At 43.2% G+C, this 22,471-nt stretch overlaps 1 protein-coding gene across 3 annotated transcripts in view; it reads right to left on the bottom strand.

Annotated features, from left to right (window-relative positions):
- The window catches only part of GFUS (GDP-L-fucose synthase), a 32,091-nt gene that overhangs the window by 1,933 nt on the left and 7,687 nt on the right, over window positions 1-22,471 (bottom strand). Inside the window, exons 3-10 of one of the 3 annotated variants that reach the window (XM_044669457.1) lie at window positions 16,251-16,365; window positions 10,340-10,468; window positions 10,116-10,189; window positions 3,835-3,968; window positions 3,450-3,514; window positions 2,178-2,244; window positions 1,892-1,971; window positions 882-981 (exon numbers count right to left, since the gene is read on the bottom strand). In XM_044669457.1, the coding sequence (XP_044525392.1) occupies window positions 882-981; window positions 1,892-1,971; window positions 2,178-2,244; window positions 3,450-3,514; window positions 3,835-3,968; window positions 10,116-10,189; window positions 10,340-10,468; window positions 16,251-16,365 (764 nt within the window). Of the gene's footprint in view, window positions 1-881; window positions 1,048-1,891; window positions 1,972-2,177; window positions 2,245-3,449; window positions 3,515-3,834; window positions 3,969-10,115; window positions 10,190-10,339; window positions 10,469-16,250; window positions 16,366-22,471 lie in introns of those variants that run through there. The other 2 variants (XM_044669459.1, XM_044669467.1) reach the window with 2 other exon arrangements.

Consider the following 22,471-nt stretch of genomic DNA (forward strand, 5'->3'; position numbering starts at 1 on the left):
GTCACTTAACCCCCATTTCTGGCCTAAAATTGATATTAATACAGAAAGTAAGGGAAGAAAGAGAGACAGAGACAGAGGTAGAGACAGAGAGGTGGTGGAGGGAGGGAGGGAGGGGGGAAGGAAGGAAGGAAGGGAGGAAGGGAGGGAGGAAGGGAGGAAGGGAGGAAGGGAGGAAGGGAGGAAGGGAGGGAAGAAAAAGTTGGGAGCTAGGACTTCTGGATTCCTGTTCTGTTTCTGCCGATAGGCCTGCTCCCTTGCCCCACAACAATACCCACCACTTATCTCAGGACTTTAGTTCCCTTCCCATACCATTCCCCATTTTTGATGTGGAAACCTGAATGGTGTGAGAGGGAAAGAGACCATGTGTAGGGGGTTACGACATTTTAAAGGCTTTTCAAGTAATACCCCCAAAGACACAAGCTGTTAGCTTTTTCAGACACCTTGAAATGTCCTTCTACATCACACATGGCTCACATGCTATCTTCCCTGACCTTTGAAACCATCCCCACCTACCTTCAAGGTTGTATTATTCAGGATGGACCAAAGAATTTAAGCTTCCTAATGGTGATGTCTTACACTGCACTATCATACCAGGCAATGTACAACATTGGGTTTGGAATCAGAGGCATGAACTCAAATCTTGTAAATTCTGCCATTTACTTCTGTATGATCTTTGATTACACATTTACCCTTGCTGGGCCTCAGCTGCTGCTTCTGGAAAAAACCTTACAGTTCCCTTCTGGCCCTAAATCTATGATGCCACGACCTCTAGGTGGGATACTCTATCCTTCCAGAAGCAGCCCTTTCTGGATGAACATGGATCTGGGAGCCCCACTGGAGTGTCGGGAAATTAGCTTTCCCAAGGTAGAGCAGGCCCTTACCTTGTTTGAAGGGCGTAAACTGGAAGTCTGGGAGGTAGGTCCTCAACTTCTTGTTGCTGGCCGTCTTTTTGAACTGTCCATCTGACTTGGTTGTGTCGAACTATTAGTGGCCCTGGGTCAAGGTCAAAGCCAAACTGAAGGGTTTCATGGCAGGTCAAAGGAGCTACTTGGGAAGTCAAGGGATTAATGCATGAGCCATTCCCTCCCTCCCTCTCTTCTGCTCATTTCAAGCCATAAAAGTTTCCAGACCTTCATTCCAGGCCTCCAACTCAAAGTCTCTTAACCTACCTCAAAGGGCCAGTTAGATTCCCATGGAGCCTCCAGGGTTCCCTTTTACCCAGGCTGGCCCCAGAAATCCAGGATGCAGGGCCTAGAGACTAAGGATCAACCCCTTAGTATTCAATGGGTCCTAACCCTATCTTCTCCAGCATCCCAGGAACAAAGGAACCAGAAGATTGAAGAACTGGGGGTCTAGCCCTGTCTTTGACCTTTGCTTATTGTGTAACATTATCTAGGAAGTAGTCAAGCTGGGAAGGAAGAAGAGAGGAGGAAGCATCCTGGGTAGAATTGGAGAGTGTGAAGTAGTGAACTCTAGAGCCCAGGGTATGGAGTCGGCATCAGAATCGTAAGTTTCCCCAGTTATTCTCTAATTATTTGTTCAAGATTCTACCCTTTCCCCAACATCCTGGGGCTCTTGCATTCAGGTGACTGTCAGTTAATCCTTACTAAGGCACAGCCTAAGAAAGGCTCTTGGGGGGAGCTACCTCTCCTACAGGAATTTTAATCAGAGGTAGGAGGGTTACCTCAGCATCAATCTAGTCATAGAGAAGGAAACTAAGGCCCAGAAAGGGACTTGCCCAAGGTCACACTATCCATCAGTGATAAGAATGGCTGCAGAGCTTCTTCCAACCATCCTAAGTGGCCTATCTGCACCGGGGGAGCCTACAGAGTCACGAATCATCCAAGCTAAGAGCCTGCTTGGCTTCAGACCTTAACACAGGAAAGGATACGGTCACCTCCCCTTGGAAGCCCATGGCCTCTGCAATGGCCTCAGCAGCCTCCTTGATGGATACTTCATCCTCTTCACCCACTGAAAGAAAGTCCTAGATCAGTCCAGTCCCAGGTCCTGCCACTTCGTATCAATGACCCAAATCCTGTTGTCCTGGGGGAACCAGCTCCTGCCCACACCCTCCCAAACACCTTCCATGATGTCCCTCCCCCTCAAGTTCCTGCAGCCTTCGCCTTTATGATACAAAGTAAAAATGAGATGCGGTGGGGTGGGGGGCCGTGATGTACCTGACAGGATGATGGGATCCACCTCATTGTATTCCCGAAGCACCCAGAGGAAGAGATGGGCCAGGTCCTGAAAGCAGTGGGGGAGGCAGAGTCAGGGCGTGCGGCCGCAGACTGGGGACTACAGTCGCATGTTAGATCAGAGTTAGGGGACGCTGTCATCTGTGACGGCATGCATGGCCCCTCTGGGCCCGGGGAAAAGAGGAACTTTAGGCAGGCGGTCCTGACTCTACCTGGACTAAGACTAAAGGGATCATCACCACAGAGGGATCAGCAGGTGGTTCAGTCAAACAAGGCCAAGGGCCAAGAAAGGCAGAGGGGGCCTGAGAGCAGGCCATCTAGGAATTAGTAAAGGATCACGAATTTAGAGCTGAAAGAGGCCTTTGAGGTCCTCAAGGAAGGGCAGGGGAGTTCCATGACTTCCCCAAGGTCATAAAGGCCTTGAGTGAGGATTGAAATCCAAACCCTCTGACTCCGGAGCTCAGTTGTGCCCATCAAGATGAGGCCTGGAGCCAAGGGGACAGACGTCACCTCCATCAGAGGTGGAGAAGCAGATGGTCGACAAAGGCTGTCCAGGCCTGGTGACAGCCTTCCTTGCCCCATCTCAGGCCTGGCCTTCTCTGAGTTCATGGCCTCTCTTGTTTCTGAGCTCATAGAACCACAAACTCACAGAGTCAGAAGAGCCCTTCAAAGTGACCAAAGCATGTCTCTCCCAGGGCAAGAACTTTCTTGTAGGTTTCCCAGGGATAAGCAACTCCCTGCTCATAAGGCAGGCCATTCTCCTTTAGGACCGCACTGTTGGAAAGTGTTTCCTTTCCTTGAACCCAAAATCTGCCTCTGCAACTTCCATCCACTGTTCCAGCAGAGTGTGTCTTTTCACAAACTGGCCTGAGTTTTCTAAATACTGGGCCCAGGTCCCTTCCTCCTCCTGCAACTGATTCTGGGCCAGGGATACTTGGAGTCCTCCAGGCAGACTGGATGAGTCCCTGAACACTAAAGGCCTGGGTTCCCTTTCAGAACTTTGAGAGGCTCCCTGCCGGATTAAGAGTAGTGACAGTAGTGTATGTGAGTGTGAGCATGTATGAATGTGAGTATATAGGAGAGTGTGTGTGTGTATGAATGTGTGTGAGCATGTGTGAGCGTGTGTGTGTGTGTGTGTGTGTGTGTGTGTGTGTGTGTGTGTGAGAGCATGCCCAAGCATGCAGCCTGCTGGGCACTGGAAAGGAATCTTGACCTCCTTCCCACAGAGAAGCCAGGCATCTGATGAGCACTTACCAAGGAGTAGATGAATTGCCTTCGAGGCTTCCCAGTGCCCCACACAGTCAGAGCTGAGCCATTGCCTGGAAAAAGGGAAAGGAGAATGGAATAAGTAGAGATCCAACTAGCCTGAGGTCAGATATGGAGCAGCTGGGACACACACACACGTACGTACGTGTACACACACACAACTTTAGCCTTGAGTTGAGGACCAAACGATGGTCCTGGGGCTCAGCCTAACACAGTGGGGGTGGGCATTAGAGACGGGTGTTAGGAGGAAGTTTTATGCCTCAGGAGGATTCACAAGACTTGCAAGCATGCAGACACACACACACAGAGGAGACATATGGAGGGAACAAAGAGGTACAAATAGACACAGGCACAGAGACGCAGACAGACTCACGCTTGGCAAGGTAGACTTTGTGGATGAGACCAGGCAGCACGTGGCCATCTTCAATGTTGAAGTTGTCGTGGGGTCCAAAGACGTTTGTGGGGATGACGGCAGTGAAGGTGCAGCCATACTGCTGGAAGTAAGCCCTGGGGTGGGAGTGAGGGTGGGACAGGTTGGGGCTCCCCTTCCAGGGTACCTATGATTCATCTTTCAGGGCCCACATCAGCCCACTCCTGTAGGAAACCCTCTGACTGTTCCCCTCATCAGTGACCTCTCTCCTTCCTCTGACTTCTCCATGAACCACACGGCTAGCCTTGGAGCTTCTCCTTATCCTAACTTGTGTTCTGTCCCCTGGCGTGAGAGGGCCCTGAAGCACAGGCCTGGTGGTCCTCTGTCTCTTGCCTCCTTCCAAGCTGAAGTGGGTTCAGAACTGAGCACAAAGACCTCTACAAAAGTATTTTTGTTGGTAACTCAAAGGGCCCCAGCACTCCACTGCCTGCAAGAGGAGGTGCTCCTTTTCTCAAAGGAAGTGAGAACTAGGAAGGATCTTGGCATCTGATTCATTTAACAGACGAGGAACTTGAGGCCCCCAGAGCAGTTGGGGTCAGCTGAGGCAGGGTGGACATCACCTGGATTTGGTTGCAGAGGCTGGATGACCCTTGCTGGGGATGGTCATAGAGTAAGGTCTCCTTTTGTGTACAGGTTAAGATGGTCTGGACACTGAGGTATTTCTGGCTCAGCTTCTGTGAGCCCTGAGTGCCATTCCTAGTTTAACCACTTCCCATAAACCCCAGTGAAGGAGAGGATCATATGAGATGATGCAAAATGCTATTGAAATGCTGGGCTATTATTTTGCCAACACACACCTGGATGCTTAATGAATGTTGGCTGAAATGATTTTAGAGAGCCTTGGCTGAGAACACACACATCAATCCACCAGTGAACCGACATTAAGCACCTACTCTGTGCCAGGCACACAATGATGATGATGATGATATTTGTGTTTCTAGTTCAATACTGATGCCAACGAAAGGCAAGACCTTCAAAGTGGTCACTCACCAAGCACCTATTAGGAGCTAACTACAGGCCAGGAACAGAGCCACGTGTTGAGGAGACAAGGCAACAACAGTCATTGCTCTCAAGGAGCCCACATTCCATTGGGGAAGACAACACAGAAATGAGGGCTTTGCTATTTAGTCATTTCAGTCATGTCCAACTCTTCATGACCTCATTTAGGGTTTTCTTGGCAGAGACACTAGAGTGATTTGCCATTTTCTTCTCTGGCTCATTTGACAGATGAAGAAACTGAGGCAAACAGGGTTAAGTGACTTGCCCAGGGTCATACAGCAAGCAAGTAAGTATCTGAGGACAGATTTAAACTCAGGAGGATGAATCTTTGTGACCACAGGACCTGAACTCTATCCACTGTGCCAAAGTGTAGATGGTAGATAACCTTAAAAGAGAAGGGACTAGCAGAAGGGAAAGGAGGATAAAAAACCCAGGAAAGACCTCATACATAAGATGGGACTTGAGCTGAGACTTGAAGGAAGTCAGAAAGTCAAAAAAGCTAAGAAGGGGGCATATTATTCATTAATAGGGGACAGCTAGTGAAAAGGCACAGAGATGGGACATGAGTTGGCATTGAGAAATAGCAAACAGGCTAGTTCTGCTGAATCATAGATGGAATGGGTGGAGGGCAGGAAAATATAAGGCTAGAAAAGGGGGCACCCTAACTGCACTTCTGCCTTGAAACCGATACACAGTATTGATTCTAAGATGGAAATTTTTTTTTTAAGGCTGGAAAAGTGAGAAAGTTTATTTTAAAAGTTTTAAATGTGAAACAAAGGATTTTATATCTGATCCTGGTAACAGGGAGGAACCACTAGTTTTTGAGTAAGGAAGGGAAATGATTAGACTTCTGCTATAGGAAAAACCACTTTGGTAGCTGAGTGGAGGATGGATCAGAGTAGAAAGAAATATGAGGTAGGGAGGTCAATTAGAAGGTTGTTGTACTCATTCCAGTGACACAGGAGAGGCGCCTGCTCTAGGATGGGGACTGCATGAGGAGAGAGAAGGGAATGAATGAACAAGAGGTGTTAGGAAGGTAGAAATGACAAAATTTGGCCACTCTGCCAAGGCTTCTCAGCTGCTTTGTCATAGTTCAGTGAGCGTTCTGTCTTCTCGGAATCTTTGCCATGGTAGCAAGGACTCCTGTGGGTCCTTTTCAAGCCAGACATGGATAGGCCCATGGACAGACTTGTCAGCAGAGGACCAGCCCAGCTAAGGAGGTTCTCATGAACTACAGACCTAAGAGGGATGAGGAGATAAATTGAAATCTATAATTGAAATCCTATAACAATAATAATCAATCCAGTAATTGAGATAAAACAACTCTGATGAGGATGGAGGAACTGTCTAAAGAAATGTGAATGCACAGGGAACCCAGTCACACATTTACACTTCTAAAAAACATAGGAAACGAACTCAAGGAAAGGAAATAAAATGAATACAAATGTAATTGTTTGACCCTGGGCAAGTAACTTAATCCCTTTGCCTAGCCCTAGTTGTTTAGAATTAATACTAAGACAGAAGTTAATGATTTAAAAAAAAGAAAAAGAAAAAGTACATACAAAACTTTGGAATGATTCCGAAAGTGTCAGAAATGCAAAAGCTAAGAAAGAGAATAATGGAAAGGAATGACAAAGAGAAGGAAAAAGAGTTTGTTGGTTTTTTAAAACTATATTGGGGGTGGGGGAGAAGATTCAAAGAATTAAGACTGCTGCTCAGATGAAATTATTCAGAACAAGACTGCTCCTATTTTCCTTATTTTCCATCCAAGAGAGTATCTTGAGACATGACAAGACAGAACAAAAATAGCTAATAAGAAACTAATAGAGCTAATAAGATGTTAAAAGAGCATCTAGTTACCTTCAATGAATGCAAGTCACTGGGACCAGATTAACTATATCCTACTAAAAGAAGTGATAGATGTGGTTGCTGAGTAACTGCCAGTCCTCTCTAAAAGATTCTGAAGAAGATAAATGCCAAAGAACTAGAGAAAAGAGAATGTCCTGCTTTTCAAAAAAAGAGTGAAATCTGCAAACTATTTTTAAAAATTCTAGAATATGTCATTAGAGAGATGGGACATCTAGAAAAGGAAATGATCATAAAGAGCATGACTCCATTAAAAACAAGTGATTAGGGGGCAGCTGGGTAGCTCAGTGGATTGAGAGTCAGGCCTAGAGACTGGGGCGGGGGGGAGGGGGCAGGGTTACTAGATTAGGAGATCAGAGGAATGCATTAGATGTAAGTTGTCTGGATTTTGGCAGTTTTTAAAACTTTAAAACTTATATTGTTCTGGGGGCCGCTGGGTAGCTCAGTGGATTGAGAGCCAGGCCTAGAGACGGGAGGTTCTAGGCTCAAATCTGGCCTCAGACACTTTCTAGCTGTGTGACCCTGGGCAAGTCACATAACCCCCATTGCCTACCCTTACCACTCTTCTGCCTTGGAGCCAATACACAGTATTGACTCTAAGATGGAAAGTAAGGGTTTTAAAAAACAAACAAACAAAAAAAAAAAAACCCTTATATTGTTCTTTTGGAGAACACAGAGAGATATGAGGGACAAAATGCAATTAAGTGAATTCAGAACTATTTGGATTAGTTATTGCACAAAGTCAGTATGTAAGGCCGTCTCTACTTGATCCATGGATCTGTCCTTGTTCAATAACCTGGATAAAGGCATAGATAATGTGGCTTGCCAAATTCATTGATGACACAAAACTGAGGTAACTTAGCTCTCTGGGATGACTAAACCCAAAAAGCATCTCTATAAGTCAGAATGATGGGCCAAACAGAAATTTCATAGGGAAAGGTGTAAAGTCCTATACTTGGTTTTGTAAATCAATTTCATAAACATGACATGGGGGAGATATGAGTAGAAAGAAGTGTCTGAAAGATATCTGGGGTTCAGTGGAGTAACAGAGTGATATGGGAGCCCCAAAAGCTCATGTAGTCTTAGGTTGTGTTAGGACTGACAGAATGTCCAGAATTGGGAGGGGAAGAGAAACCAAAGGAAAAGTATGGTGATATAAAAAAAAGACAATAAAAACTTATTTAAAATCCTGGCCATCTCATATTCTGTGATTCTGGGCAGTGGATAGAATGCCAAATCTGGAGTCAGAAAGACTTTCCTAAGTTCAAATATGGCCTCAAACACTTATTAGCTGTGTGACTATGGGCAAGTCGCTTAGTTCCATTTGCCTCAGTTTCTTCATCTATAAAATGAAATGAAGGAAACAGCAAATCACACCAGTATTTCTGTAAGAAAATCCCAAGTGGAGTCACAAAGAGTCAGACAAGACAAATAAAAGACAACAATATGTGCCAGGAACTATGCTAAGCTGAGGGGTTATAAAAAGGGACAAAAGAAAGTCTGTGCATTCTAGAAGCTTATAGGTATGACACATGTCATTTCTTCTCCTCCCCCCAACACACACACATACTTAATAAACTCCAGAGGCTCTCCATTACCTTTGGATCAAATATAAACTCATCTGTCTAACATTTAAAACTTGTTACTTGTGTATAATCAATGTTGGAAGAATTGCAGGAACGCAGGCACACTGGTGCATTATTGGAGGAGTTGTGGATAAGTATAACCATTTAAGAAAGCAATTTGGAATAATGCAAATAAAATGACTATACCCGTTTACCAGAGATTCCACTACTAGGCTCATAACCCAAAGAGGGTTGCTAATAAGAAATCTCCATATACACCAAAATTCTTATAGCAGTAGTTTTTCTGATAGCAAAACACTGGAAAGAAAGAAAATGCACCCTGATTGGGGAACAGCTAAACAAATTATGGTACATGAATGTAACATTACTGTACTGTAAGAAATTACAAATGTAATGAATATAGAGAAATGTAGAAAGATTCACGTGAACCTCAAAGCCAAAAAAAAACAATATATACAAATGACAACAATATAAACAAAAGAACCACACATTCACACACAGACACCCACATGATCAAAAGTGAATGATGTACAATTATAAAGAATAATCATGCCTTGAAAAAAAATATGAGAAGATATCCCTACTTGACTCCTCTGCAGAGGTGAATGGACCACAAGTCTTAGACACTGTATATATTTTCAGACTTTTTTGATGTATAGGTTATTTATGCTCATTTCCACCCCCCCCCTTTAAAAATTTTTTTTCCCTTTAAAAATAATATGTTGGGCAGCTGGGTAGCTCAGTGGAGTGAGAGTCAGGCCTAGAGACAGGAGGTCCTAGGTTCAAATCCAGCCTCAGCCACTTCCCAGCTGTGTGACCCTGGGCAAGTCACTTGACCCCCATTGCCCACCCTTACCAATCTTCCACCTATGAGACAATGCACCGAAGTACAAGGGTTTAAAAAAAAAAATATGTTATCTAGGATAGCTCTCTGGGAAGGGAAGAGAAATCAAAGGAAAAGTATGGTGATATAAAAAAAAAAAGACAATAAAAACTTCTTTGAAAAATCAAGCTCTTCACCCCCTACTCCTGTTCATCTCCTTTCCAGCCTTTTTACACATACTCCCTTCCACACTCTGGCCGGCCATCAAGCCTTCTCGCCATTCTTCATATATATCACTTCAGTCCCATCTCCAAACCTTTGCAATGGTTGTCCCCCATGCTTAGCATGCTGTCCCTTTCATCTAGGATGCTTAGAGTCTCTGGCTTGCTTCCAGACTCAGTTAAAGTGCCACCATCTGCAGGAAGCCTTTCTGTATCCCTCCATATACTAGTGCCTTCCATGCAAAGGTGACCTTCCTTTAATACTTTTGCTGCATGGGTCTTTCTTGATGTACGTGTTGTCTCCCAAATTAGAACACAAATTCCTTTAGGGTAGGGATTGGTTTTAGTTTTCCTTTGTATTCCTGGCATGAAGCAATGTGTCCCACACATAGCGGGCACTTAAATGCTTGCTGACTGGCTGATTTTAACTGTATGTGTTGTCTCTCTCCCAATAGAATGATTTTAATGAAAGAAGGGTTTACTTCATTTCTGAAATAAAATATGTGTAAAGTGCTTAAGTTAGTGCCCAGCACATAGGAAAAGCCACATAAATGCTAGCTCTTATTCTACAAATTATATTATTGTTTTTGTATCCCCAGTGTTTAATACAATAAGTGCTTAATAAATGCAAGTGAGGGGCTGGAGAGTGGGGCCTGTGAGGTTTGGAAGGTGTGGGTGACCAGAAAGGGCTGGGGCTCTTGGCACTGCTGCCTCCCTGACACCCCAGACCTGTTTTGCACGTCGATCATGCGCTTAGCATAGGAGTAGCCGAAGTTGCTGTCGTGTGGGGGTCCATTGTGAATCTGAGTGTAGCAGTAGGAAAGGGGAGAGAAAAGAAAAAGAGATCCTTGAGACTCAAATGGAGGGACCTAAGGGCCCCACATCTCCACTTGCCCCTTCTGCCCTGCCCTCTCCCCTCCCTCCTTCAGGGGGGCAGGGGCAGGGGCCCTTACCATGGTCTCGTCAATGGGGTATGTGGTCTTGTCAGGAAAGATGCAGGTGGAAAGGCAGGAGATCACTTTCCGGGTGCCCATCTCATAGGCTGAGTGCAGGACGTTGTCATTGATCTGAATGTTCTTCCTCTGGGGAGATGAGGGACAGAACCTGACTTCCCCACTCTGCAACAGTCATCTGTGATCTCACTTTCCTCCTTAATCCCCTGCTACCCCATCCAATCTATTGCCAATTCCTTTTCAATTAGCCTGGAAAAAAAAATCTCTCATTTGTCCTCTATTCTCCATGCTCCCTATCACCACTCTTCAGTGTAGTCTACAAGCCCATTACCTTACCTGGATTATTTTAAGATTTTTAACTGGTTCTCCTGCATCTGGTCCCTATTCCTCTAACCTATCCTTCACAGGGTACCCCCTACCCAAATTTTAAACCCTTACTTTCTGTCTTAAAATTGATAGTAAGGGGCAGCTGGGTAGCTCAGTGGATTGAGAGCCAGGCCTAGAGACGGGAGGTCCTAGGTTCAAACCAGCCTCAGATACTTCCCAGCTGTGTGACCCTGGGCAAGTCACTTGACTCCCATTGCCCACCCTTACCACTCTTCCACCTAGGAGCCAATACACAGAAGTTAAGGGTTTTAAAAAAAAATGATACTAAGCATGGTCTCCAAGACAGAAGAGCAGTAAGGCAAGGTGGGGTTAAGTGACTTGCCCAGGGTCACATAGCTAGGAAGTCCTGGGGCCACATTTGAATGCAGGACTGCCTATCTCCAGGCCTGCCTCTCTATACCCTGAATCATATAGCTGCCCTTACCCAAATAATTTTAAAATATAGATTTGACTGTGTCACTTCCCTGCCCCAAAACTTTCAATGGCTCCCTTATTGGCTTGAGGATGAAATTCAAACTCCTTGCCTTTATGGGTGCCATCATGTGGGTGCCTGTTATCTCCCTAATCTTGCCTCTTACTACTTCTTTCATGCTTTGTGTTCCAGACACCAACTGAGGTTCCCTCATCTCTTCTGCCCTCTCCTGCCTCCATGCATTCATGTAGGCTGGCTTCTCACAAAAGAAACCAAGGAAGATACTGGGGCACAATTAAGAGTTGTTTAAAATCTTTATTTCTTTTTTTGTTCATCCAGGTGTTCTTAGTTTTTGTGAACATTCATCCATTTTATTTAACATTTTAATTCTGTTGGCATATAACTGGGCATAGTCCCGAAGAGGGGGAAGGATTTGCTCAAGATCACAAAGATGCCCTCCAATGCCTTCCTTGGCTACTCTGGTCCATCAGGTTTAGACCACCTCCTGACTTAGAGGTCTTCACCTCTTAAACCATCCAGTCTAACTTTTCTCCCTATATAGGAAACTCCCCTTATAGCCTCTTTGCCCAAATACCTTCAGGAGAAAGGGCATCCTTGCTTTTTGCTGGACAAACTGTTCCTGTTGCAGTTAGCTCTGACAGCCAACCCTATACCTAACCCAAGTATTTTTTCATGCTGAGCCCAAATCCATTTGATCTAATCCCAAGGTTATTTTGAAGGTTCCTTCCGAATCTGAGACTGCACTCTCCCTTGGTTTAGGGAGGAAAGTTGTTTCAATTCAATGCGACAAAGTGCCTACAATGTGCAAGGGGCAGGTAGTGGATAGAGTGCAGGGCCTGGAGTCAGGAAAGCTCATCTTCCTGAGTTCAAATCTGGCCTCAGACATTTATCAGCTGGTGACCTTGGACAAGCCACTTAACCCTGTTTGCCTCAGTTTCCTCATATATGAAATGATCTGAAGAAGGAAATGGCAAACCATTCTAGTATCTTTGCCAAGAAAATTCCAAATGGGACCTGAAGTTGGACATGACTGAAACAACTAAATAATAACTACTATGTGCAAGGTTCTGGGTTAGGTGCTGGAAAGAAAAAGACAAAAATGAAACAACTCTTGCCCTCAAGGCATTTATATTTTCTTTCCTCAGAATGAGGGCAGGGCCATGTCTCCCCCATTAGAAGCCCCCAGATAATGCCCTTCCCCCTAAGGAAAGCCCCTTGAATGGAAGCTGTTAACCACCCAGGCTGCTAAGAGCAAGGGAGAAGAAAGAAGAATAAGAAGATACTAAAGGGGAGAATGAAGCCCAGGCAGGGGGAACCAAGAGCATCGTTTCAGTATAATGCCAAACTATCCTCCTACCTTCTCTGTGGAGAAGGGCCTGGCTGGACTAGATGATCTCTGAGGTTCCTTCCAACTCTTGAGTTTTCTATGATTCTGTGATGGTGGGAGGGAAAGACTGGAGTTTTCTCTTTAGAGTTGGAAAGGACCTCAGAGATCATATGGTCTCAAAGAAGAACCCAAGGAAGAAACTGAGGCCAAGGGAGGGGGCTGTTTAAATCATCTATTTCTTTTTCTGTTAATTTGGGTATTTTTCAATTTTGTGGATATTCATCCATTTCATTCAAGTCTTTTTGACTACAATGACATATAACTGGACATAATCCTGGTGAGGGGAAGAGATTACCCAAGAACACAATGACAATCAGTAGGACGGCTGGATTTGAATCTGGCTCTAAATTCAGTGCTCTTTCATTATATTCTAAGGAGAAACTAAGGGATATATGAGGGCCAGACTTAGCCTCACCAACCATGACAGGCAGAGTAACATTTCTTAACCACTTGCAGGGCCTGGAACACCATACTCCCAGCTATACTGCCTGGAGGAGTTTGGCTGAAGATCCTACCAAAGGTCCCTTCTCACCCACAATCAACTTCTAATTTGGGACTCAAGTCATGCAATTTCAAGCTAGATGGGGTCTTAGAAAGTATTTCTTCCCCTACTACTACCACATAAGGCCCTCAGTCAATACATGCTAAAGGGATACACTAAATTCTAGACCCAAACACAATGCCCTGCTAGGAGAAGCAGGAAAACTCAGGAGAGAACTCAGGGCTGGATATAAGAAGATCTGAGTTCTAATTTTGGTTTTCTCTCTAACTTACTAAGTGACTGAAAATGTCCTTTTTCCTCTCTGGGCCTTGGTTTCCCTCTCTGTAAATGATGAAATTAGATCAAGTGACCCCTAAGGCTCCTCCCAGTCTTGAGAGTCTTCATTCTAAGCTCCCTCCCAGCTCTAACATTCTATGATTTTTAACTGAAAACCTATGATTCACTTGTAAAATTCCCCTGCACAAATACACCCTAGAACTTGGAGTGATGAGTGTGATCTGCTGAGGGGGACCAGTCTTTAAGCAGAAAGGTATTCTGAACTGAAAAGAGAAAGGTAAAGATGACTGATTTCTATTTCCAGAGTTCAATTCAGAGCTCAAATTCTAGTCTAAGCCTTTATCAGAGGGGTAGCAAAAGAATATTGGGAGGCCAAGATCTTAGGTTAGTTCTGTCACTTTCCTTGGGCCTGAGATTCTTCTTCAGTAAAATGAAGAAGTTGAACAGATCAATGTTTCTTATTGTGGTTCAATTATATCTCTTATCTCTCTATTTCTGCCTATCTCTTTTTCAGATTATCTATCTCTATCTCTCTGTCTGTCTCTCTGTGTTTGTCTATCTCTCTCAATCTGTCTATCTCTCTCAATCTGTCTATCTCTCAATCTATCTATCTCTCTATCGGTCTATCTCTCTCTCTCACTCTATCTATCTACCTGTCTGTCTTCTAGACATCTATCTCTCCCTATCTATAACTATCTCTGTCTCTCTCTGTCTCTGTCTCTCTCGCTCTATCTTTCTATCTGTCTATATCTCTCTTTCTATTTGTCTGTCTATATATCTATCTCTCTGCTGAAGGGATTACTAGGAACAAAATAACATGAGAAAAATGATGTTGCCACACTGGATCATATAGCCAAAGCAAGGATTTAGTAAAAAAAACAAGATATTATTGCAAAAGCATTTTCTTGTTGTGACAATATCAGAAACCTCATGAGTCCTGACCTTCTACCTGTAAGAAAGAATTGGTGGGGCAATCCAAATTCCATCCAAATCCAAATCCAAAGTCCATCCTTTGCGGTACTGGCTATATAAACGATTGACCTTCTGCCTCTTCTAAAAGTGTTTACAGTGGCATTAAATTAAGTTTCCTAGTTAGCATTTCAAACATCCTTGGATTTAGCATATCAAGCATCTTTAACAGCAATAAGGACCTTCCAAGTTAGAAACTTCCACAGATGGTCAATATCTCTCAGACTCAGGGCACCTCATCATATCTCCTAGACTGGCTGTTAGGTCTCTTCTCCCTCCCCATCCTCCTTATCTCTAGTCACATAGCCATGAATTTATAAGCTCTACCTATAATAAAGATTTGGGGCAAACTTATGTCTAATCCGGACTTTGTATCCTGAAAGTACTCCTTTGTATGAGCTTCCCCTCGCCTGTCACGGACCCACATCCATCATGTATTGATGTGGAATGACTTTTCCTAATAAATACCTCAAGCTAGAACATCAGCTCCAGCACTCTGCTCAACCCTTTCCTTTGTCTCCCCATTTCTTTCACACCAAGTTGCCATCGTGGTCAAGAACCCTGCCTGGGCCTGATTGCGTGGGCCATAACATCTGACTATCTGTCTGTCTGTCTGTCTATCTATCTCTGTCTCACTGTCTGTCTTTATCTATCTATCTATCTATCTATCTATCTATCTATCTATCTATCTATCTATCTATCTATCTATCTATCCCTATATATGACTGTATAACCATGTATACATATGCGTGTGTCTAACTATATTTCCATTTAATTGGCTTACTTTGTAATCCTCTGAATTTTATTTTAGGCATTTAAAAACATCCTGAACTAGGAGAACAATGAAAATGACAACAACATGGCTCTGATTAGCTTAATGGCCAGCCACAATTCCAGATAACTGGTGATGAAACATGAAACCCAGTTCCTGACAGGGAGGTGGAGGACTCTGAGGGCAGATTGAGATATAGCTACTTTTGGGATAAGGCCAGTGTGCAAGTTTATTTTGCCTGATTATTCACGTTTGTAACAGGTACTTGGCTTTTCCTTCATTCTCATTTGAGGGGAGAAGAACTTGGGGGTAAGAAGGTAGATTTTTGCTAACTGAAAAATATATATATATAATTTTAAAAACCAACATTATTTTGAGAAGGGGATCCATAGGCTTCGCCAGACTGCCAAAAAAGGTCCACAATGTGAAAAAGGTCAAGAACCTCTGGGTTAAAGGGTCTCTATAGGGGTCTGATTCTATACTTGTATCTCCCATTTCCACAGCACTTTAATGTGTACAAAGCACTTGCTCACAATGACCCTAGAATGCCTAGAGAGCTCTTGAAATAGGCCTGGAAGAAGTCAGGTGGAAGCAGATGCCCTAGAGGCCACATGCACTCAAGCTTTCCCTCAGTTGTTAGAGCCTTCAAAAGTACCAGGTCACCATACTGAAGACTCGAGGGGATTCAGTTTCCTCGCCTACACAATGAAGGGTTGAACTAGATGTCTAAGGACCCTTCTAAGTCCAAACTTATAATCCTAATAGCTTTATTAAAGTGTTCTGCACACAGTAGGTGCCTAAGAAATATTGGCTGAATGGAATTGCACCCTCCATGTTAGTCTTCAATCATTTGTATGTATGCACACACACGGTAGAAAGCATAAACTCTTTTAAAAGATACCAGCCTGCCTAAAACTCTGCAGGGAGTCCCTAAATCTTTGGCTGTGCCATATTCTTCCTCCCAGCCTCCAGGAACCCTGAGCATACAGTTAGTCCTTAGGAAGGGCTTAATGCTTGAGTAATTCTACACAGGAATGAATCCTACCAATGAATAGTCTTCCTTCTGAGAAGTTTCAGGATAGTACCTCAAGAAACTGGGGGAGAAAGAAGTGAACTGAGAGGAGAAGGAATCACCTTGTTGGGTTTTTCTCATCTCCAGGCTCCACAGACAGGAGCCTTCCTTACCCAGAAGTCCAGATTATACTTGATGTTCCGGAAGAGGCCACCCACCATGGCTGCCAAATGGATGACATGTGTAGGCCGGTGCTTCTCAAACAGGGCTCGAGTCTGGGCTGTGTCCCTGGTAGGGGGGAGAGGCAAATCATACCCTGACTCAACAGACTTATATATCATGTGCATACTATGTGCAAAGCAGAGGGAGCTAAGAATCAGACAGTAAAAAATGTGCATGCCCATTAACTTAGCTATTGGCACTCTAAAACAGACTCTTGTGCATTGGTCAATGGTGGAATGGTCCTGTAGTAAAGAAAATGCAATATATTAATCCTGATCTTGTTATAAACAAATATAGAAGACAGAAGGAAATTGTAGCTAAATGGAAAGATGGCTCACAGGATGGCACACGCTGTGTGACTCTGGACTAGTCAATGCTAAGTCACTCTGTCAACTTCAGTTTCCTTATCTATATGAGTCTTGTGGACTTGTTGGTGTCTAAGGTCTTTTTTAGTCACAAATCTATGATCTTAAGAAAGGTGTGAGAAGAGTTGCTTTTATTGTGTGCCCCCAAACAAGAGCCATTTTATCATCTTGCATTATTGGGTTTGTGATAAGTATTTGTAAAGAGACCATGAAAATAATTATAAACTTCTGCTCCAAGATTTGTGGCAGAGGACAAAGAGAAATAATAAGAACCTGATAAAACCCTCCAAAAAATTCAACACACAACAAAGTTGCTCAGCGACTTTAATGGAAAGGTGGGACTAGGTATGGAAGGCAAAAAGAACTTGTTTTCTAGAACAAGGAATGAAACAAGACCAAAAGACTTGCAGACTAACAGAAACCATGTCCATATGTCTCAAATTCTTTGAGAGAAGAATCAGAAAGGCTCTGAATGTGGCAAAGTAGATAGGTGTATGTGGGTGAGTATTGATGGTAGATGGGTGGGTATCTAGATTTCCCCTTGTTAGCTTTCAATGGACCAGATCAGCTATTCACTCACCCCCACCCAGGGAAGACCTATGAGGGAATAAACTCAGTGAACTTTTCCCCCTGTACCCTGAATTTGATTTATCCTTTATTAAACCCCTGATAGTTGATACTTAGAGTCTGGAACAGTTACATTGAGAGGGGAGGTGACTGATCTTGGGGCTGAGGGGAAGACCATCACCTGACTCCATCTTGAGGGGTGAAGCTACTTGTACTCAGGAGGTTCAGACTCTTTGGCCAAATGGGAGAATTCCTGGTCAATGTCTTCTCTCTTGGTATTCGTGGTCTCCCAATAGCATAAAAACACATATAAAAGCACAGGGGAACCCAGTTCACTCAGAATTCACCCCACAAGCTCAACCTCCCAACTAAAGGAAGAACCCTCCTAGCTCCTTATCCAGTCAGGAGAGAAGTGACAGTTGGGGACCTTCAGAATTCTCCTCCAAACTCCTCTTGCTGTGGGCCCCTCCCAAACGGAATTCTGAAAGGGCACATTCTGCTGGGCTGGTTTCAGGGTCCATTCCACCCCTAGCTGCCTGCTTGCCTTTGCAAATTCAGTTCACACTTATAGGGGACACAGCAGATGAGTGCCAGACTTGGAGTCAGGAGGACCTGAGTCCAAATCCTGCCTCAGATACGTAGCCATGTGACTCTGAACAAAGCACTTTATTCCCCTTGGTCTTGGCTACCCTATATTTAAAAAGTGAATAATAGTACCAAACTTATATAGTTGTTGTGAGGATCAGATGAGATGAGATATATACATAGAGAGAGAGATAGACAGGTAGATAGATATGTATACACATATATACATAAAACTAGAAAACTTTGCAAAACTTAAAGTACAATATAAATGCTGGCTATTAGTATCATGATGAACACCAAACAGCCCCATAAAACTTTTTGGTAATTATATTTAAACCTATAGGCAATAGTTTATCAGTGATTTGGGAGTATCATTCCTAAGTGATCTATGTTGGGAGATTGATTTGCAAATTATATAAAGGACAGGAAAAATATTAAAGGTTCTGGGGGGAAAAATCTCAGTCCTTATTAATACTGAAAAAAAAAAAGGCACCTGAGAGGTCATCACCAACTCCATATGCTGCCAAGGCCAAGAGAACCTGTCTGTCTGCAATGCTTTCCATAACGTCTGGCCTCTACCTCTATCTTTTCGTTAATCCTGTATAAGGATGTGTCTACATTTAAAATTTTGCAAATGACAGTCCTCTGGCCTGAACCTAAATGCTGACATTGCTTGCTAGAAAATACACATGCACACATAGCTTTACTGGTAAACTAGAACCTTTCCCCCTTTAATATTTCCCACCTCCTATCCCAATGGAGGTCAGACTCCAAGGGAAGAGCTGTGTAACTCCTTAGAATAAAGGCTCTTTTGTTCTCCCTTAAGAAGCAAGCCTCAAGGTCATTTTCCTTAGCTTTGGTCAAGGGAGTTAACAGCAAAAAACTCCTTAGGATTCTTTAACTGTTTTTTGTTCACTAATGCAATTTACTACAACTTTAGCATCTTGTCTCTTATCTCTAAACTGTTGGGGAATTTTCTTCCTATTTCTAAGACTGCTCAGCTTAGCCCATATGCAACATTTTCTCGGTGATCCCCTAGTTTTTACAGATGACAGATTTCTATATCTTAAGTAGAAATAAGAAGGATAGGCTAGCTGATCCCATTCTCACCACCCTATTCTGCCAATCACTGCCACAGCACGCGAGGGATCTAGAAAACTGAAATATGCTTCAGAGACAACTCCCTTCCCTTTTAATTTTTTTTAAACCCTTGATTTCTGTGTATTGGCTACTAGGCAGAAGAGTGGTAAGGGTAGGCAATGGGGGTTAAGTGACTTGCCTGGGGTCATACAGCTAGGCCTTTTAATTTAAAAAATTTTCCAAACCTTTACCTTCTGTCTTGGAATCAACATTGATTCCAAGACAGAAGGGCAGTAAGGGCTAAGCAATGGGGTTACGTGACTTGCCCAGGGTCTCACAGCTAAAAAGGTCAAGTTTGAACCCAGGACCTCCCATCTCTAGGCCTGGATCTGAATCCACTGAGCCATCTAGCTGCTCTCTCCCTTTCTAATAGGAAGGGTTTGTGGGCCTTGATGAAAGGTTGAGAATTTAAGCTGATTCCTACCTCCCTCCTCAGCTATTTTGGGTTCTTAAGCTAGAGGATAACACAAATGCTAATATCCTCTCTTCTCCCAAGCTCAGCTGGTCTGAGCCAAGAGGACTTTTGTTGCCCAGAGAGCTGGCAGAAAGCTATTTGTAGTGCTTCAACCTTTGCAGAGACTCCTGGAGGAGGATATTTAGAGAAGTACTACCCTTTCCCTTTACCAATTTCTTTCTCCAACTAGACAATCTGACTGTGAAACTTCTGCAATCTTGGCTAGCAAGTGAGGATCCAATTCAAGACAGACCTGAAGAGCACCCCATCTTATTCCTATCTGACCTCATACATTTTCTGGCCACAAAGAGTAACTTTATCGGATTCCTACTTTTTATACAGATGGCCTATTTCTCTCCTGGGTATGGTTAGTTCATTGCAAAATCATTTATTTACAGGGCAACAACTGCTAAATATAGGAAATAATGTGAAAAGGGAAATCTGACTAATGATCCTCTTCCATTATTTTCAATGAACCCCCAAGAGTAACTGGACTCATTGGGAAAAAGGAGGAGGGCATTAAAGCATTTGCTTTCTTGTCTATCTAAATAAAAAATTTATGATGATCATGTGGTTAGGCATCAAGGGCATCACAAATGTTGATACTGTTGGGAACAGTCAATTTTTCACAAGCATTTTTCATCATAAACCATATCTTTGCCATCATGCAACTGACTGAAAGACCTCATTGTATTTATTTTGCTTACTGATTACAAGAAGCCCTGGATTTGCAGTCTCAAGGGCTCCTTCCAACAAGGTCATCTGTATATAGATCAAAATTATGTCAGATTTCATGAAAGATATAACAGATATGACCTTGTTTGACAAAAATAATCATTGCCATTAGCCAAGTCATAAAACAAGGAGACGTCTGCTTACCAGATGTTCATTCATTACAGTCCCAGAGGAATTCTGGTGCAGAGTCCAAGCTAAAGAAGGATTCCCAATACTTGGTGAGATTCTCTAGATGCTCCTGTTCGCAGATGATACCATACTGGTTGTATCAAGCCCTACTACACTGCCGAGCCTCCTAGGCAAGATCTGGAACTACTCAAAGGAGTCTATCCTAACCATCCACACAGGCAAAGTCAGGAGGGTGGATGAAGAATGCCTACAGTCTAGACCAGTGATGGACAAACTTTTTAAAGAGGGGGCCAAAGGAAAGGAAATGCTTATCTGTCAGTTTGTTTCTAAGGCAACTCTTTCGAAGTTTCATTGTATTATATCCTACTCATTGTATTCATCAGATTAGCAATAATGTCGTGTGGCCTGATAAAACATTTCAGGGGGCCGCATCTGGCCGGCAGGCCATGGTTTGCTCATCACTGGTCTAGACTATGACATACAACCTAGAGTCTGTCCTTTGGAATAAATATCCATGAATTCTCTAATGAATTTACTTATCAATTTGACTAGGTCATGCCAAATAACCCAGTGCAAATCAAAAACCAGTTTCATTATTCTCAGTGTATCATTCTCCACCAGCAGTTGATGGGGAATGTGTTATTCATAATTTAGCAAGAGAAATTTATCCTTGACATCAAATAAAGAAAAATGACTATTAAATGCAAGTGGTCATACAAAGAAAAATAGCATATTTGTTCAAAGAAAATACCGTTTATTACAGGAGATAAGGGATTTATTTGCTTAGTATAGCTAGTTCCACTAAATCAAAGACAACTGGGGGCAGCTGGGTAGCTCAGTGGATTGAGAGTCAGGCCTAGAGACGGGAGGTCCTAGGTTCAAATCCGGCCTCAGCCACTTCCCAGCTGTGTGACCCTGGGCAAGTCACTTGACCCCCATTGCCCACCCTTACCACTCTTCCACCTATGAGACAATACACCGAAAGTTAAGGGTTTAAAAAAAAAAAGACAACCACCTGCCAGGCCAGTCAAGAAAGGACTCTGGAACCCTCCACCTTCAGCAACTAAGTCTTTTTATACAGATAAGTAGGGAAAAGGAGACACTGAAGGGCACCACTGCTGTAGCTGGTTTTGCCATTTATGAAGGGTCGCATATGGCAAAATGGTTAAAACAGAACAAAATTGAGTTGGTTATGTTTTTCCACACATTCACTTTTAACTACACACATGTGTGTGAATGTATGAGAGAGAGAGACAGAAAGAGACAGAGAGAGACAGAGAATGCAAATGGACAAGTTGGGCCCATAATTCAGCAGGAGGAGGTGGGCCCAACAATTTCAAGGATTCCAAGTTTTTCCCTGAAATGAGGGTCTTTCTTTTAACGCCAATATCATAGTATCCTCTGGCATGTTAGTGACTCAATGACCACATGAATGGAAACTACACAGCTTCTGAAAAACTGAAGCTGATTATCACAAAGGTATATGATTGTAATGGAATACTACTGTAGAGAAATGACAAACAGGATGGTCATAAAAAAAAAAAAACAACCCGGAAAGACTTACATGAAGTGAGCAGAATCAGGAGAAGGTTGTACACAGTAACAGGAATAAAGATGCCAAAGACAAGGCAAGGCACATGCTAGGTATGAGTGGGCTGTAATCTCTAACAAATAAAGAACTATGATAATGAATTAAAATAATGGATAACTTCCAAAACAATGTGTAATCTGAAAAAAAAAGAGATGGTCTGGTGGCAAAAGCTACCTTTGGATACCCTGTGTATTCCCTCAATATCTTTATGTTACCAGGAGAAAGAAAAGGTACCCAGTGAGAAACTTATGGCCATTCATGGGCCAAAGCTACATGGGATGGACAAGCAGGGATGGAGTACAATTTGTGTCATGGGTGGGGGAAGTGGAAATCTATATCGATGAGATCACAGATCCATTGGAGTATGAATTATATGGGGTCAGAAGAGAAGGGAGGGTCAGAGAAACAAGGACAAGTCTACAAATAAGAATGATACAAAGTAGAGAGTAATTGGAATGACACCAGGAACTCCAGGAAAATATGAGGTAAAGGAATTTATTTTTATCAGGGAAGAGTTTGTGAAGAAGGTAGCATCTGAGCATGGCCTTGAAGGAATAATATGGACTTAAACAGGCAGAGATGAGGAGAGAGTACATTCTAAGGACA

This window comes from Gracilinanus agilis, chromosome 1 (assembly GCF_016433145.1).
Source record: "Gracilinanus agilis isolate LMUSP501 chromosome 1, AgileGrace, whole genome shotgun sequence".
NCBI lineage: Eukaryota > Metazoa > Chordata > Mammalia > Didelphimorphia > Didelphidae > Gracilinanus > Gracilinanus agilis.